This window comes from Copadichromis virginalis, linkage group LG6 (genome assembly GCF_057382275.1).
Source record: "Copadichromis virginalis isolate Kocher_CV1m ecotype Utaka linkage group LG6, C_Virginalis_male_GT1.1, whole genome shotgun sequence".
NCBI lineage: Eukaryota > Metazoa > Chordata > Actinopteri > Cichliformes > Cichlidae > Copadichromis > Copadichromis virginalis.
The window spans coordinates 32,673,324-32,692,153 of NC_140623.1; the positions used below are offsets into that span (position 1 = coordinate 32,673,324).

The 18,830-nt window shown below is 39.8% G+C and overlaps 2 protein-coding genes across 6 annotated transcripts in view; both read right to left on the reverse strand.

The window, feature by feature from the left end:
• The window catches only part of crebbpa (CREB binding lysine acetyltransferase a), a 48,120-nt gene extending 43,084 nt beyond the window's left edge, over nt 1–5,036 (reverse strand). For 3 of the 4 annotated variants that reach the window (XM_085459930.1, XM_085459928.1, XM_085459927.1), the window contains exon 1: nt 4,133–5,036. In XM_085459930.1, coding sequence (XP_085316056.1) covers nt 4,133–4,220 — 88 coding nt within the window. In that variant the 5' untranslated portion in view covers nt 4,221–5,036. Of the gene's footprint in view, nt 1–3,940; nt 3,975–4,132 lie in introns of those variants that run through there. The other variant, XM_085459929.1, reaches the window with a different exon arrangement.
• Nucleotides 5,037–5,935: 899 nt separating this feature from the next.
• Nucleotides 5,936–18,830, reverse strand: part of adcy9a (adenylate cyclase 9a) — a 57,010-nt gene continuing 44,115 nt past the window's right edge. Inside the window, exons 8-11 of one of the 2 annotated variants that reach the window (XM_085459931.1) lie at nt 16,595–16,746; nt 13,438–13,467; nt 11,050–11,317; nt 5,936–10,743 (exon numbers count right to left, since the gene is read on the reverse strand). In XM_085459931.1, coding sequence (XP_085316057.1) covers nt 9,706–10,743; nt 11,050–11,317; nt 13,438–13,467; nt 16,595–16,746 — 1,488 coding nt within the window. In that variant the 3' untranslated portion in view covers nt 5,936–9,705. The remainder of the gene's footprint in view (nt 10,744–11,049; nt 11,318–13,437; nt 13,468–16,594; nt 16,747–18,830) is intronic. The other variant, XM_085459933.1, reaches the window with a different exon arrangement.

Here is an 18,830-nt window from a genome sequence, read left to right on the forward strand (position 1 = left end):
AGCTCCAGGCATGACTGTCATCAAAGAGGGAAAGCCAGCTCTTTATCTGCAGTAATTTACAGCTGATGTTACTGCTGCCCTGCGCTGTCCCATGGGGGTCCATTGAGTCCCAACTGCAACTGGCAAAAAGTATAAAGAGGGGGTGTGGCAGGTTTATTGATGGATTACAGACATGTGGTGGCTCTGTCATGTGTGATAGCTCTTGTAATTTATAATCACTGATGTTGTGACTGCCATTGTTCCTGAAAGGTCTTCTTGAAGACTTGACAAAATCAAACACAATGAGGCACATGTGCAAATGACAGACACAGGAAAACTATTTTTTCTGGCTACATGCAGACTGTGAGGCTGGGCTTAAAGTCAGCAAATAATAAATACCACAAATTTAGTAAGCCATACACCTTTTTTGGCAGTTTATATATGTAATGCCTTTAATGACAGTGTAAACAAATGTAGAATCAAAAGTAAACATACTTTTGTTGCTCAATGAGTATTTCCGAAAAATCCCTATCATAGGAAATTTAAAATATCTTTTGCACTAGGGCTGTGCGATATGACCAAAATCTCATATGTCGATATAAAACATTTATCATCCCAACAACGATACATATCACAAAAATTTTACATTTTCTGTAAATTCTGTGAATTTCGGGCAACTCGACTTGCATGAAGTTGAACCAGCCGCAATTTTCTTTGGGAGTATTTATTACACAGTGTGCTGCGGGGAAAAGCCTGTTCTAAGGTTTATTTTTTTTAAGCACCTGACGGCTCTTTTTAGCTTCTCGTCCGTAAACACTCTGCATACTATTTCACGTGATTCAGTTTATTTTGAAAAATCTCAACAGGATCTTCAGCTTTATTGTGAAAGGTTTATGTGGAAAATAAACAAGCGGACGGTGGAGACACGCGATGGTTTTACCGTCGTTGTTGCTAACGGCAATGCATAAAAACAGTCGCTTGTCCGTCCGTAGTGTGGTTATATTAAATAGAAGAAAAAAGAGAGAACTTTAAGAATTTCTACAGTGACCATCAAAACGATGAAAACAATATTGCCGAAAACAGTTTATTTTGCAACACCACGAAACAAACGATAGCGTAATATGAAATGATAGGCGTTTTCATATTGTCATCCGATATATATCGTTATATTGAACCTATTCTGCACTGTATATGGTTCTAAACTACTGTGATTATTGTTACTTGTGTTAGCAGCAGAAATGTGCAGCACTACTCAATGGCTAGACGGCATTTAACCCAGCTAATATTTCTGGAGCCAACTAGCAGTAGTAACCACATTTCAACATCTGTAGTCACACATGTCCCAACTTTAAACATTGCTGTCCTAGGTCTCGTTTCCCTAATCCACAGCCGGAAAAAAGAGCAACCGTGAGAGTAAAGCCAACACAAAAGTGCCTTGATTCTTTTTAATGGTTAGCAGGGACACCCCAAACTTGCAAAAGACGTCCACTTATATATGGCAGAAGAGAAAAAGGAAATCCCATGGCTTTCTTTCCCAGTGAACATACATTAGTGATCATTTTAAGGGCTCAGTCACTTCATTGTGTAAATTATGGTCACTCTAAGAGTCAGAAAGAAGGATTATCCAGGACATGCCCATTAGTTAGCAACTTATCAATCACATAGATTGACAGTTAAACTCGCTCCTTGCAAGTCAAGTCTGGTCTCGAAAACGCTAAAGGTGGTCAAAACAAAAATGCTCCGCTCAAGGCTTAACAGCAGCACTTCACTAACAGAGGGCCAACAGCTACCCTTAATAGCATCTACACTAAAAACAGCTTTCAGACGTTAATGTGCCACACGCTGTAAACGATACAGTTGAAAAACACATTAGTTTAATGTTTCTTTTCTGGGCTCTAAAGTTTCAGTTCTTGGTTAAAAAGCAAACATACAAGACACCAGCTAAACAAATAGGACTTTTTACATCGGAACCTAATGTGCCTCGATTACAGCAAAAATCATAATAAAGATGACTTTGATTAATACAGTAAGCCAGAGTTTCTACCCACATCAAAAAGATTTTGGATGCAGTGTATTTTCACAGAAGCCTTTCATATGTTTAAAATTAAAAAAATAAATAAAATCAAAACAATGGGTAAAGGGAGTAGAAAGGACACATGGGAGTCTGATAATACATTTTAGGTCCAGACTAATGGGTATTTTTGACTGTAAAGCCTGTAAATTTGTGGAAAATCCCCAGGGGATGTTTGGAAGTGCAATTGTTGCACAGAAAACAGACCAGATGAAGGACCTTGAGTGATACAGTGACAAAAGTAACTGCTAATGATCATTCAACAAGTTCACCAATGGAAACAATGAGATTTTTAACTACTCTAGAGAGATCTGGTTAACGCTGGACTCCAGCTAATTTGATGATTAAATAACTCGACGTGATCAAAAACTGTCAAACCAAAACACCAGTGTCACCAAACAGCAAAAATATGCACTATAAATGAAAGGTCTGTGCTTGATGTACAGCACACAGGAGAAAGATAAGAGAGAGAGCTTTGCAGTCAAAATTAGTTTTATCCCTAACACTTTGTTTTCACTGAAATACAAAAACTGGAATTGAAATTATACTTGGTTAATTGCTGAGCCGTAGCTTAACTCTAATTGGGGGTGCTTCTGCAGGTAAAGCATACATTACTTTCCAATTATGGTGAAAATATGAAATCAACTCATTTTTGTATCTTCATACCAGGAGCAGCATTTTCCCATCACAGAAACAGCGAGCGCTGCAGAAATGCAGTTCAGCTACTCCACTTTTGCCACACAGTACAGCAGATGAGTTAAGAGTGCTGCAATAACTCAGGTTTTCACTGAGGGCTCACAAACCACCTCAACAAAAACAAGCAGGGACAATCTACCAGGTGAAAGAAAAAAGACATGTTACTCAAGGGATTTTTTTAAGTCTCCAGATGACTTTATAATTTCAGCTATAAAGTTTGGAAGAACAAGTCAAAAAGTTGATTTAAAATAAGCACTAGTCTTGTTTTATAATACAAATGAACTTTTTAAGGGCCAAGTGGGAACTTGCATCCCCAATCTTTGCTTTCCAATTACAAGAAATATGACAGACATTTCCTAATCACTCAGATTCCAATACTCAGAGCACACATACAGATTTCTATCTTGCATTTCTACACGTTTATTTTCAGCAGGGCACACGTCTGCTGAGATGTGTGACGTTATAACCCTATCTGCACTCTCTGCAAGAATTCAGTGAGTTAAAGGAAAATAGCACCATCGAGACTGAGTGTGGCTATGTAGGCTTGCTCAGGGATAGATGGAGTGGCCATTGAGACTAGGTTTTTGGGTTGTTGTTTTTTTGCCTATTAACACTTCGTTTTATAGCCACAAGCTGAACCAAGTGGGCACTACTAAATGTTAACATTTACCGTTTTCTCTGACTGGTGATTACACACACCAAAAATCGTACCTGAAATAAATGGAAATGGATGCAAACATTGTCAGACTTAGAATTTACAGGTGTACAAACATTGGCATTAAGTCGTATGTGATTTGTGATTTTGAAGACAATATTATTTAAGCTAATTAGGGCCTAGGTTACCTCTGTGAGTCTATCACGCCATGTGTACCTGCTGTTAATGCAGTATCAGGCTACCACAAAAGATACCACTTTGCACCTGATTCGAGAAATAATTATTATTTTAGTCTTTTGATTTTTAAACTATGACCCATCAAATTCTCTTTACTAACGAAAGCGTTACAGTAGACCAATGCAAAGCTAATGCAACACCTCTGAAGATAAAAGTTACAGTTATTGTAGCCATGACCATTTTAGACGCTCAAGTTAGTTATTCTGCTGATCGTATTGTGTTAAGGTTTGCTGCAGAAGTTAAGGAGAGTGTACCAAAAGACTGGCATTAGCGTATTAAGGGTAGGTGCAGTAAATGCTCACCTCAGAATGAAACCACAACACTGCGGTAAAACCACATTAACTGCTACCGAAAGAACAATCAACCGACTGGATAACGTGTAACGTTGCTACACGGGCATTGGTTGATTTAATGCCAAGTAGTAAAAGAGAAGTTTCAGTGCAAATGTTCATTACATTTGGGTTTGTGTGTGCCGACAGTGTCGAGGCCTTTACCTTGTCCATCAGACGTTGACAGTGCAGGTGAATTCAGCTTCGGCCGCTTAGAGAGTGGAGGTCCGGCGTCCAGCAGGTTTTCAGCCATAGTTGAAATCTTGCCTGGCCGGTCGCTTAAGTTGATGATTCTGATTAGCTTATTAGTAGAAAGTTGTTCAATCACCAAAAACCTTCCCGGTTAGCACGTTAGCAAGCTGACAGCCTGCTAACATTGGCTAACTGGCTAATAGCTAGCTAATTGCCTGCTACCAGCTAAAGTAACTGTTAGCGTTTAGCTACTCCTCGCCGTGAGAGTCAGTGTCTTTTAAAAGAGATGCAATAGCGCCCCGCTTCGCCACCGCCATTCACCCCATGATAATCCAACACCCAACACCCACATTATTATCGTTAAATACCCCAAAATAAAATATTCCCCATGTAAAAATCGAGCCTCACACTGACGATCCAGTTAAATCAGGTGGATTGCTGCATTCCGGGAGAAAAGTCGTAATTTCTAGATGTTCAAAGTACCCATTTTGCGTGACGTCAAATTTCTTCATGCAAAAATCGCGCGAAGCTCCACAAAAATGCACAATTGCATAAAAATGCCGTATTTTTGCAAATCTCTTCGAAAGTCACGATCTGCTCACCGCTTGCCCACGGTAAACAATACTGCTCCCGAACGGCGACAGGGGCTGAATCACCGCACTCTGAAGGGGAAATCAGATATACGGAGCTTTTCTGCCCGACGACCACCAATCCAATTCCCGTTTTTTCGCACAAAATGTCTCCGAAGCGATATTACGATTTCGTTTTCGGCAGAAGGCCGCTGTCATATCACGGGAAGGATGCTCGATTTCTACGTAAAACCCAGTGTTGGACCGAAATCCTAATTCCGAGCCACGACAAGATGGCGGCTGTTGATTCCTTCGGTACAAAAAAGTTTTTTTTTCTTTTCCAGATCGGCTGTAGAGGGGGAGGGGCCGCGCATTCACGCCCTACGTGAAAACACCGTCACCGCTGACCGCTGGGGGCGCTACAGCACAACCAGTGATTCACACATGCACTTTACAACCCATTTGATCCCATCTTTTTTTTGTAAACTCGGGGCAAAATATATACATTAATGAATAAAAAATATCTTTTTTAAGATGTTAACTTAAATAGTTTACCTTATTTTTACAAACTCACGTAATTTTTCCTGGAAAAAAGAAATTAGATATGAAATGTACATTTCAAGGATCTGAATTTCCTTTAATAACTGGAAAAATATGAATCTCTGCATCATATAGGAGTTTTTCCGTCTACAATAAAAAAAATACTTAAAAGTTGTCAGTTTCTAGCCACTTATTTGTCATTTTTGAAATCGTGTTTTACTAACCTTCTTTTAAATTTGTTAACAGTTTGCAACAAATTATTAAAACATACCTTCTTGCAGTTAAAATGCACTTGGTTAATATAAACTGCGCCCCAACTTCAGTCATCAGCTGGCTGCTGATGAAGATCACAACCCTGTCTCCAATTTTGAGACCTTTTAGGTTAGGCCTAATCCTCCCTAAAACCTGGCTAATTTGCATGTTGCCTTTTTGAGAATCTCTAAATTGCTTCCCTCACCTCTTATTTAGTTTTAATAATACAAAACTAAATGACAGTACAGTCTGTCATCACTCATTATATGCACAGAAATTCAACTCCACGTGACTTTACACGTTACAGTATGCTAGACAGTCCAAGCTTTCTGCTTGGAGATTTATTTCTCTCATACTGAAAAAAAAGAGGAATAAAGTCATATAACTCACACATAAGCAAACACACACACAAAAATCAATCTGATAATACGTGTCTCTTATTCATTGTTTTTGGACAGAATCTGACACATGCACATGTATAAAAAAAAATCATATGTGACAAAATAACTGCATATGTACAAACACTGAGTGCTTTGTGCAAATGTGTACAGATTACTATCACGTGTTGATAAATGATACATGGGTAATGTGCACAAAACGTACATTATACATCTCATTCATGAACATAAAACAAATACATTTCAAATCAAACAACACTGTTTAAAATCTGTCCCAGTGTAACTTAGAACACATACGGGTAGAATTTACTTGCAAATTATAATGAAAAGACGTGCAGCTGACATAATTTAAAATGAGTGACAATGTGATGCTTAAGTGCTGACACTCTATGCCTTTATGTATTTCCCTTATTTCTGTCATAAAGCAGAATCACACTTCTCCAAAAGGAAAAGAAAAAAAAAAAGAGATGACTGAATGCCATGAACTTATCCTTTTTTAAAACGGGAGAACTAGCTTCTGCCAAAACTGAAACAAATCATTTATAAATACACTGTCAAAGAAGGACAGTATTCAGGTAATGAGCAAAGCTTAGTGATTTGAATTTCCTGAATACTGGAAATATATGCATAATAATTAACATATATGTAGAATGACATTGAAATGAAATAGGATGACAGTATAGTACAGAATCAAACAAAAAATAGGGAGACTAGCAAAGAAGGAAACTACTCACATGCAAACAAGTCTCACTCACACACATCTCCCCCTACTGCACCCCAGATCACATAAGTCAGCAGCGTGTAATATTTTATTCATATGTGTGTGTACAGATTAGTGCTACTGGAGAGGATGTGTACCCACAAACCTGTGGAGTTCTTCCTACGCCACCTCAGATCTATGGCTAGTTAGTGTCACTGCTGTGCATGGTAGGGCTGCAGGCACATGGCCTGAAAATCCCATAGATCATCTAACAACGCAAGGCAACAAGACGGTGAACTTTCCTTCACAGCTGATATTCGATATTCTCCTTTATTTGTGTTACATTGTGTGCTATGCTTCATTAGATTTGGCAAACAAGAGCAAGTGGAGAAAATGTACAAGTAGTGTAAATCTTTCAAAAAGTAATGATTCTGGGCAACAAAAGCAGGACTCGTTTAACTATTTCAGCGTCTGCAGTGACGGCTTCTGGAGAAACCTCTTTGGATTTTCAGGGTATTAATGCTGCAACGATTATGAAAGTTGATGCTATGATTAAACATAGTCCACATTCAAAAGGCACAGGCTGTGTACGTCCAGAGAGCTTAGTGAAAGAGGTAAATAAACATGTTTTGCTACAGGTCCCGACAGCTACATAACTCATCCTTCTTGTCATTTTGGCATTTTTGCATGTGAACAGAGAAAGTCCATCTAACCCAACTGCTGACTAATTTTTTAAACATGTGGTGGTGAAAGCTGAAAATGAATAATCTATGGATAAGGCAATAGCAAACTGTCCCCATTTCGATCTTTTTTATATGATTGAGTTGACGTAAAACCTTATATTTCTCACACACTTAGGAAATATAAGAGAGAAACACGTACTTTCAGGAGAAAAGACAAAGCACGAAGTGAGGAAAGAGAAAAACGAGCAAGCGATTTAATGGGAGCACCACCACACTTTTCCAGATGGCTGGTCTGTGTCAGGAGGAAAGAACTGGAAAGAAGCACAAAAAAAGTATCTGGAATTTATCAAAAAAGAAACAAAACCTGCACACAATGACCATTAATTTTCTCAAATATACAATCACAATCTATCCTCTGCGTAATGACAGCTTGGTAAAAAAAAAAATGAAAGAAAAAAAACTTTCTGGAAACCAAAAACTAAAAAAAAGAAAAAAATACAGTCATACTTTCAGGCACCACAAACAATCAGCTAGATTAGGCTGCACTGCACCTATAATCACTCAATTAAAGTGGCACAATTTTATTGATTCAGTAGAGGCCCTGATTGGTGAAAAGACTGACAGGATCAAGGTAATACGTCCCAATCTTTCAACAGCAAATCACAAAGATAAAGGCAGACGACAATGATCTGTTGGGTAATTTGCACGGATGGGCTGACCATTGTTTATATATATTTTTTCTTTTAGCAATGAAGGCAACGGAAATTCAAGAAAAGTCACAAGATTTGAGTCTGAGGTTTTACACACAGTACTGTGGAAACTGTCACTCATCTCTAAATTTAAACCCACGCCAACAGCCTGTGGACCACCCCATCACTGACCAAGAACTACGCAGTGACTGTCCCTCACAGTCCCATTTAAAGTTATACTTCACCTGAAATCCTTCGAGTATCAAGCGCTCACCTCATCAGAAGACAGGAATGGTGATATTCTGCATTTGACTTATTGACTCCAATGAAAACAACATTAAAGCTGCCAATACTGCCAATACTTGCAAGTATCATACTACCTCCCAGCAATATTAGGACTCTCTTATAATTAATAATGAGTGAAATCTGTGTTGTTGGTGTGGATGTTAGTACGGTAAATGGGAGTACTCAATTTATGGTAGTTTGAATGAGTGATTCTTGTATTTTGGCTATTTATCAGGATTCCAGTAGGAGCAAATGGGAGAGTGGCTGTATTCGGAGACAGGCCAACACGCTGCTGACTTCCTCTTCACTCTTTTCATTTGGTCAAAACAAAAATACAAAATATCACCAGACAGATATTTGGTCTTCCAAGCAGGAGTGGTTCTGATCAAAGAAAAAGCTGAAATATCAGCTAGCTCGCATCGAGACAATTTTACACTACCTGTAAAATTGGACATGTGTGCGAGAGGTGAGCGTTTAATACCTGAAAGACAGATCCCACTATATTTAAAGTGCCTTCCTGCATTTGTGATGGTCTCACTTTTTCAAACCACCTTTCTTCCAGATCTATAGTCCCTTATCTGATTATTGTCCTTTTGATTCTCTCAGCTCTGTTTAAAGTTTCTTAAAAGCTATTTATTGGTAATAACTACTGAATACAAGTGGTCGAAAAAAAGAAAAACACTGTGCAAGACCTGTGCTTAAAATGTGCATTGAGCTGCTACACAAACTAAAATCTCTGCAGCCTGCATGTCCCTTGAAAGTGAGACTCTGGCACAAATGAATACTGTATTAAGCCCTGATGTCAAAGCACAATACATAAATTAACACTGCTTCATGTGATTCCCTCATTCTTCCCAAAGTTTCCTGCTCCGCCTGTCATTCTGCATTGGCACTTATATAAAATCTAAAATAATTTTCCCTTAAGTAAGGTCGGGACTTTGATCAAGTTAAAACAGTTGATATGGCACGACAATAATGATTTCTGTAAGAAATACTTGCATTCAAAATAAAAGCATGAAAAAAGAAACCACAGCATATTCTGTAGTCTAACATTGTTAAAACTTGTTCAGTATTCATATTTTTGTTCACTGTTCTAATCCTGAAGGCACTTAATGACAAAAGCATCAACAACAACAACATCAACAGATCCCTCTTTCCCTTTTCAGCTTGTTCGCCATCATAAACTGCTGTGCTCAACACAGGTAAAACCCGCCCCAGGACTCAGGCAACACTCCCATGAAAGACATCAAGTACAATCTTATAGCCACTGCATCTACTGGTTTTGTTTTTGACGTGACCAGTCTGTCTTCCATGCCAAAGACACTTGCTTAAAGGAAAAGACATCCCGCCAACATCGGTAATCAGTCCTGGGGAGGCAGCAGCTGGGGGCAGTAAGAGGAATAGAAGACAGCGGGAGGAGACAGAAGGGATCAGAGGCGAGCATAAAACTCCTCATTGAGTTTAGTTAGCTCATTCGCTTCCTCATCTTCATCCTCCTCTTCTTGAAGCGCGAGAGGAGCTGGCTGCACCTGGGAGGGGCCTTGTGTACAACTGGGCTCTGGGCCTAGTTCAGAATGAGGAGGGGTGTGAACGTCTGTGGCAGGGGGCTGTCCAGCGTCCCTATATCCTTCCTCCCTCACTTCTGTGGGCTTAACTGAGACAGGCTCAGGGCCTACTTCTGGAGGCCTTACAGCATATTGGGGTTGAGTAGAGAGTGTGGAAAGAGAGGAGGAGGGAGGAGTGGAAGAGGTGGAAGGGGCAGCCACAGGCTGGGCAACTGAAGTCTCACTGGCAGGTAATACCACGGACGAGGGTCCAATTCTGACAGCCTGCTCCGCTTGATCCTGGTATATACTTTCCCCACTTTTTGGGTAAAGGAAAGTCCTCATTTGACCTTTGCCCTTAACATTCACAGTACCTCTATAGTCAAACTCTAAACCCATGGCACTGAGCACAGCATGGCTTTCCTCGCTCACTTGCACCCGACACTCCACGCCGGTGGAGTCCATGCGACTGGCAATGTTTACTGTGTCTCCCCAGATGTCATAGAGCAGCTTTGTGGTGCCGATGACCCCTGCCGTCAGGGGACCATGGTTAAATCCAATGCGGAGCTTGAACCCGAAGCCTAGCATGTTCTTGTTGAAATCATCCAGGACTCCCATCATCTCAAGGGCAAAGTTGAAAAGGGCCATGAGGTGAGCATGCGGAGAATCCGATTCATTCTCAGCCATCTGCTCGACGTTCAGTCCCGACGCAGCCATGTAGGTGGCCCCGATTGTCTTGATTTTTTCCACGCTTGAGAATTCAGGTTTGCGAAGGAGTTCGTCAAAGTCTCCAATCAGCTCATTCAGGACACGGTAGCACTCTTTTCCACCTTCGTAGCTCTCTTCATAAAACTCACTGAAGTTCACAATACTGGCAAAGATCACACCCACACTGTCGTGGTTCTTGGAGTAGCTCTGGGTCACCTGAAATATATGGAGAGAAGAGGCTCACGTTATAATGAACTCACAAGAGAGAACTATCTTCAACTGTAGTCAATAGTTTGAACGTGTGTATACATGAGATTCAGGGTGAATTTAGATTTCATTGTAAATGAACACAACTGCCATTTTTTGCTCATTAACTGATAAAACTACTACTGCTGTATTTAGCCAGAATTTGCTTAATAATGGTTGATTACAAAGAATAAAAAACAAGAAAATGTTTATTTATTGATCAGTATTTAGAGGATTAAGTTCAAGTTTAATAGTTCATTTAAATGGCAACAAAACCTTGAGCTGGTCAGCGACATGGATGGGGATGATGTTGCCGAGTAACCACTCAGCCTGATCTCGCATCATCTGGATCTTGGTGCGGTGCTTGTCAGCCTCGACGTTGCCATGGTAATGGAGACGGTAGCTGATCTCAAACTCGCGGTTGAGGAACCACACCAGGAGAAGAAGCAAGAAGAAGGCCAGGATGGCCTCTGAGATCAAAAGGTCAGAAAACATCTTAGGACCATTTTCTGAACTGCCGTCAATCAATGTTGAGGTGTTTGGTCTGTGGAAGAAAATGATGGGAGAATCAGAAAAGAATGAGGGACATATGGGAGAAATGATCAGATGAGAATTGAAAGACAAAAGATGGTAAGGCGATTTCTGCAGCCATTTCTTGGAGAATCTACGACATAGCATCTTAATAAAGTTTTAACATATATCTTGCAGTTCTTAGCCCAGTTTTTAAGTTACATGTGCTTAATCCAGATAATGTGCAGTAATGCTGGGAAATTTTGGTTTAGCCTTAATCAAATTTGATTTAAGAATCTAAGAGTCCAAACGTTGCCAAAGAGCAAGAGTATAATTTTGGACTTGCACTAAAATTCTGATTTATTGCAGAGCAGCCAGTTATAACTTCCCAACCACTGTTTATCTGCAGTTTAATTAATTCTGGAAGATTTAGAAACTAGACTTGAGTTAAAGAAGATGAAGGCTGATTGAAAGTGATTTTCATCCAATCACTTTATGGATTTATGTGACAGATAAGAAAATTCAAGGAGTTATGCCTGGTAAATTTGATCTGATAATGCACTTTAGCTAAAAACTGTAATTAGCACTAGAATAAGAAAAGTTATCCTCAATGTAATATTATTTGAGGGGTTATTTATCATCATCACCTCAATGCAGAACATGTGAACTGATGATGTCGAGATGTTCTGATGTACAATTGAAATTCAGTTATTTTATCAAGACGAAAGAATGAGGGAAAAAATTTCTTGTGTGTGATCTGTGTCATATCTTACACAAACTCTGTGAATACATTGAATGTATAACGCATGGGAACAGTTTGTAAAGCAGGTGTGCAGCACAGTATTTGTTTTAAGTAACCACACCTGCAGAGATTGTTTTGCATAGGGCTATGTGAGTAACAGGCAAAACAAGAGGTGCTTTGTTTTCAGCTTTGCCTTCCTATGAGTCTCAATTTCTGCTGCAACATTCAGATTGTTGGTGTAATGGTGTGGGGAGCTCTTCTTCACACGGTACAAGTTTAGCACTGTTTAAATGCCACAGCCTACCTATTATTTTTGCTGACTGTGCCCATCCCTTTATCCAAGCTAGTACTATCAAAGTATACCCAATAAAGTGGCCAGTAAGTGCATAACTATTAACTATAATATCCTGGGGAAAATGCTTTTTAAAACCTTATTTTTGGGCAAAGTCATATACGTTTTTTAACATTTTTTTCATCTTTTTAACTCAGATTTGACTGGTGATTCTATACATGCAGTTTTATGTCCTGATGAAAATGTAAATTAAAGTGAATTTGCATAAAACTTCAAAATAGCTGACCTAACAACGGTCTAGAGGTGTTTCTATCCCCACATCCCCAGACTTTTTTAATGTTAAGTTGCTAAGTAACCACCAGCTGCTGGGCTACTGGCAAAGGTGGATGCTGAAGTTTTTCTTGCATAAAACATACCAACGCTTTATGACCCATGTCTGTATACAATAACTGCATGCATCTCACACAAAGATTAAAAAAAAAAAGAAGAAGATGATCTCCGTGCCACATACTCTCATGTCTGGTGTAGCCACTTCCATTGATTATAATAGAAGTAAAATGCATACTTTAGGCATTCAGTGTAACCACAGTAAAAGGCTGTGGCCCACACTTATCCATCACTGAAGGAGAGAGAAAAAATTACGGAGAATTTCTCTGTTTCAGTTTGTTTTTGTAATTCCCCTGATAAAACTAAAATAAAAAATGCAATGTTGAAGTTTACATATCCAACTGTAATATAAACAGGTGTATCGTGAATGCCCAGAAAAGGAGCCAACAAAGACCAAAGAATACAAAGAAACAGTTCTCTACTTTCATTTTTTTCTACTGCGGCCTTGATTAAGGCTTAGTTGTAGCCCTCATACAAGATTTAAGCCAGCATGAGCTGCATGAGTCATTTCCACCACTATTGGCATTTGCAGGCATTATTACTGCAGCACACAAAGAGGAAAACAGAGGAAGAGAGAGAGATGGATAGGAGAATAAAAAGCATGACCGTGTGAGCATAGGTTAAAGCTAGAGAGAGCTGTAGTTATGAGTAGAGAAAAAAAAGCAGTCACTCCTGTTAACCCTTCAAATGTCAGTCATCAATCAAACCCCTCTGTTTCCACGGAGACACTCACCCTTGAACTGGTAAGCTGTTATTACTCGAGCTGAAAGACACAAGAGTGGTGTCAGTCAGAAGACCAGTCAGGAGCAGTCACACACATGCACACAAACACAAACAATACGCATGCATGACAGCATATAATCAGGGGTTAAAGTGGGCAGAACAAGCCAAAATGGTGTTTCAATATCTTCAATTACAGAGTAATTAAATACGATAGGTGGCTTAATGCACCACAATATCAAGCAGGATCATGTTTCATTTGCTATAGTATGGGGTTCCTTCTAGCTGATGCCAGGAAGATACTCAAGAAATCAAAAAGTAACATCACCCCATCATTATTTGGCGAACTAGCGATATGCTAACTTATTTTCAAAATAGTAGATGGGTGGTTAAAAATCCCAAACACTATAGCATCATCACAGGCCAGCTGATCACAGCCTTTCCAGAAAGAAAGCAAATGTACTTGAGCTCACAAAACAAATGAATTATAAATTATTCTGAGGAAAGACATTTTTCCTGATGAACTGCTTCACTGGATCTTGAGTGATATTTGAATTCCTGCATATGATGTAGATATTCTTATTTCTGTTGCAGAATCTGCTACAGGTAGCGTGCTTAAAAACTACCAATTGAAATCTGAGCCACAAACAAACCGGGCAGACTCTAGTGCACCAATGCAAACCTCTTTCTTTAGCATTAAAAAAAGGAATTATTATTATGTACTAAAGAAGTTCAGTGTTAATTTTGAGACTAAAAAGCAATAATTGCAATAATTTTTGTAGTTCTATTGGTTACATGAGGGTTTGTTTGTTTTTGTTTTTTCCCAAAGTGCAAATTTTGCAGGTGAGTGCATTTAAAATTAACAATACAAATGCTATTTAAAAAGGTCAGCAGGAGGCAATTAACTGCAATAAAGTGCTAAAAAAAAAAACAAAGAAAGGAAAAAGCCTGCCTTCTTTTGTGCCTGGTGTGGAGGTGATAGTTGCAGCTCAAAGTGTTAATTTGGAATGCCAGGGGGAGATATTATCGGAGTGATAATTGGCACGAGAGAATGGTTGGCATGGAAGCGCCATGTAAAACTTTGGCTCGCTCCTGTAGCTCTTTACTGAGCGTTTGTCCTGAATGTTTAGATCTGAGTCCCACATCTTTCTGGTCCTCTGTAATAGTGGCATTTTATTGAAACTGAGAAGAAGTCATCTCACTGCAAATACAAAATGCATGCATGCTATGGATGTTTTAAAGGCAGCAAAGTTACGTTTTTACAGCGAGCAGAGCAGTTTGCGCCGTTGATTTTTAATCCTGTACACTGAGATCAGTTCATAATGGAGCACAAAAGCCTCTGCGGTGTCTCTCTGCATACACAGATGCCCACAATGTCACAAACTCCCTCATGTATTTTGCTTTTTTCCCTCCTCTCCATCAGATCAATCACATAATATAATGAAATGTGCAGCTATTAATGCGACTCGGATTGGAAGCATGCAGAAAAAAGCAAGAGCAATGTGTGCATTTACAGATGAGGCACAGCTGCAGTAGCTTCATTAAGGGTGGATTGCAAATAACCTTTTATGCTCTTCTCTACATCCTGCAGGTCAGCTGTTATTAGTGCTGGGCGATATGACAATATATATCGTGTCGATGATAGAAAAGTGTCTATTGTGCCATTTGTCTTCTATCATTTCTATCATTTCTAACCTAATTTTATAAATTATTACATGAAATATACCATTAAAAAGCCTGTGGCAAATATATTAGTGTTGTCTTCTCACTATACATACTCTTAACTTTATGCAAGAGAAAATAAAGTATGAAAAAATGATATTTTTCGCAAAGAAACTCCGTCTTGTGGTTTTGCGACATGGTGCTGCTTTACGTGCACCCGGATTTGCGACATGCTTTACGGTAACTCAAAACGATGGACGTGCGACAGGTTGCAGTTTCATGCCCGGACATGCAACAGGCAGAGACAGCTACACAGGCAGCCCAAGAGGAAGCACTTTTACCGAAAAGAGGGGGTACATCTGTGATTTGGTTACATTTTGGGTTCAACAGCACCAACACGGAGCAGAAGACGCCCATTTGCAAGCTATACTATAAAACTATTCCTGCACCCGATGGCAACACAACAAATCTCTCCTATCACCTACAGAAGGTCCACGAAAAAGAATGCTCAAGAATCCAGAAAATCCGAGCTAAACCAAGTTGTGGAACGACAGGAGCAAGTTGGGAAAAGAAAAACTATAGCTAGCCAAAGATACAGCAGTCTTTCACACAAGGCCCTTATAAGAAAACGTCCCAGCGCCATAAACAAATCACAGGAGCCGTCTCGTGTTACATTTGTAAAGGCATGGCCCCTGTTTATGTAGTTGAGAAGGACAGCTTTCGTGACCTCATCAAAGTCCTTATAAGTCGAGTTGCCTCGCTTATATGACGCATGCCGGGCCAAAGTAGAGACGGATGTTTGCAGTGTCGTGCATTATGCCTTGACGACTGACCTATGGACGAGCAGAGATACGCAGCCCTACATGAGCGTAACCATCCATGTCATTAACAAAGACTGCACCCTCTGCGCTCGCTGTTTACAGACTGCGTACTTTCCAGATGACCACGGGTCAGGTGGTATATCGTGATATATATCGTCATCGTGATATAAAATAATTCATATCGTGATAAATATTTTTTCCATATCGCCCAGCACTAGCTGTTATACACAGGTGCCGTGTTTGAAATAAAGCTGAATAATGCTTGAATAATCTCTGGATGACTCCTACACTTCACCCGAGCTCTCCGCTCTCCCCTCCGCAAAAGTCTCCATCGGTTTCTAACAGAAGACTTCTCCCTTTTCTATCAAAACACATTGATTATTCTCCCGCTGACTCTCACCGATCTGAACTGCTGTTTCTGGAGAGAAAATGTGGAATACCTCCACTTACACTGTGCCATTTCAGTCAGTACATTGTACATTGAGGATTATATGTAGTGAATATATGCAGAGATCTACAGACTAAACACAAAAGGTGCAAATTTGTTTTACAATAAGGGCTGGCTAGAAATCACTGCTCTACCCTACTCTAACCTTGACTACTTAAGTCTTTTATAGGGATTCATGATAGCATCCCACAGAGTACCCTGCACTTAGTGTTTGTGTGTATGTGCAGTTAGCGTCTCACCTTTCCCCAGCCAGAGGACTGCACAACAGCAGCAGCAGCAAAGCAACCCCTGTAGCAGTGGCTAGGATTGAGCGCATCCAGAAACTCAGCTGACAGAAGTTACAAAACTGGATGATGGCCAGGATGGTGGCACAGCACAGGAACGCGGTCACCTGAGGAAAAACAAAAGCTAGTTATTCGAATGTCTTAGCAAATACAACAGCAACAAAGAATTCTTGCACATTCAACTGAAGCGTGTGCTATAAAAACACCTACTAAGCACGTAGTGATGTAATGATGTAATACTGGCTACTCCTCAGCTGTAAAATCCAGGTTTTCTGTTTAAGCACTTAGTGGTTATGTTGTGTAACACAAGTGCATCATACTACATCTTTCACCACCAGAGCCAAAGCCAGCATGTTGTAGCCCAAAGACAATCCATAGGCTTATTGAATAAAATATGATAAAAGCTTGAAGGTTTTTGGATCAAAGTACTACAGTTCAGTTCAGATAACTGCAACCAGAAAGTGCCTTAAGATGATTACCCTTGTGAATTATTGCTACATAAATAAAATTGAATTAATTAGCTTCCCATTTCCCCCACGGCAAACGTTTTTCTCTACAGTTCTTGTTGCCATTTCCTTGGTATTTCCCTGGATTGTGTCAGCAAAACTGCAATATTATATCCTAAAATGTCAAGAGCAATTCAGGGAATAAGTGCACACACACTTTCAGTTTTCAGGACTAGCTCTATAATTTCATGGAACATTTTTTTTAAATTAATGAATCATTTTATTTGTTTATTGTCACAAATAGACCTTTACGACAATCAAAGGGATTCTATTTTGCTCATTTCCAATTTTCTCCGTACTTTGTTCTTGGACCTTACTATAGTATCTTTGCATGATTCTGATTTCAAAATGATCCTTATTCATCTTAACCTGGGCTGTGGTGCGACACCTCACTTCATGCACATTGTGAAGCAAGGTTTTTTTAGCACCTCTTCCTTTAAACTAGCTTTGTTCTCATTGGCTGGTCCTTGCAAACGATTAGAACAGCAGGCGGGTGGAGCTGTGGTGCTGCTGCATTCCCAGCCTAAGGTGGCATTATTAGGAATATCCTCTGTCACTGACTTCTTATAGAGCCAAGAGCAGGAAAATTTTTAAAATAAAATTTAAAAAAGCTTCCTGGTAGATGCACCTTAATTTGAAAATCCCAGGCGATTTTGAGAAAAGTTGACTCTGGTCTTGAACTCTAGGTCAGGGTCCTTGAGATTCAAACTTGTTTGAGATTTTTAGTAGGTCCACCCAAGGGATGAATTTAAAAATCCTACATCACCTCAACCTTGAGTTGTCATATTCACAAACTTGAGTATCAACAGTAACAATACCCCATGAACCTTTTAAGATTGAGGGGTAAAAACTGTCTACAACAGTGTTTAGTGCAGTCTGAAACCTGCACTTTGGCTTGAAGGGATTACTTCTATATATAGCATGAAAATAACTGGATGGATTTCAAAACAATGCTGTCAAAATGAGTTTTTCACCAATGTTGAATATTTAGCACTGAACAAACTGTAGTGTATTCAATCTCAAATTGAAATCCACCACGTGAGCAAGTGTTGGGCCATCTACACTAAAGGAGAGTCATGCTGGAAGAGAAAACCTAAGCACAGTCCAAAATGTGTTGGTAAGCTGAGGCATTAAGAGTCCCCTTCGCTGGAACGTTCCAGACTCACTCGTCAGACAGAGTGCCAGATAGAGAAGCATGATTTGTCACCCTACAGAACATGTTTCCACTGCTCAGGAGTCCAGTGGTGGCTTTCTTTATGCCACTTGGTGCTGTAAAGCCTGCATGTAGCTGAACAGCCATGGAAACGCATGCAGTGAAACTCCCGGCACACAGTTTTTGTGCTGATGTTGATAAGTCTGCAGCACTCAGCAACCCTGCTCTTCAACTTTACATGGTCTGCCACTTCATGGCTGAGTTGCTGTGGTTCCTAAACACTTCCACTTCACAATAATAATACCACTTAAAGTTCATAATATAATATCTAAGAGGACATAAATTTCACAAACTGACTTGTTGCAACAGCAGCATGCTATTACAGTGCCACGCTTGAATTCAGGGAGCTTTTCACAGCAGCACAGTCTTTCACAAATGTTTGCCAAAGCAGGTTACATGGCCAGGGGGCTTGATTTTCTACACCTGTGGTAATGGGCCTGAAATAGCTGAAGCCAGTGATTAGGAGGTGTGG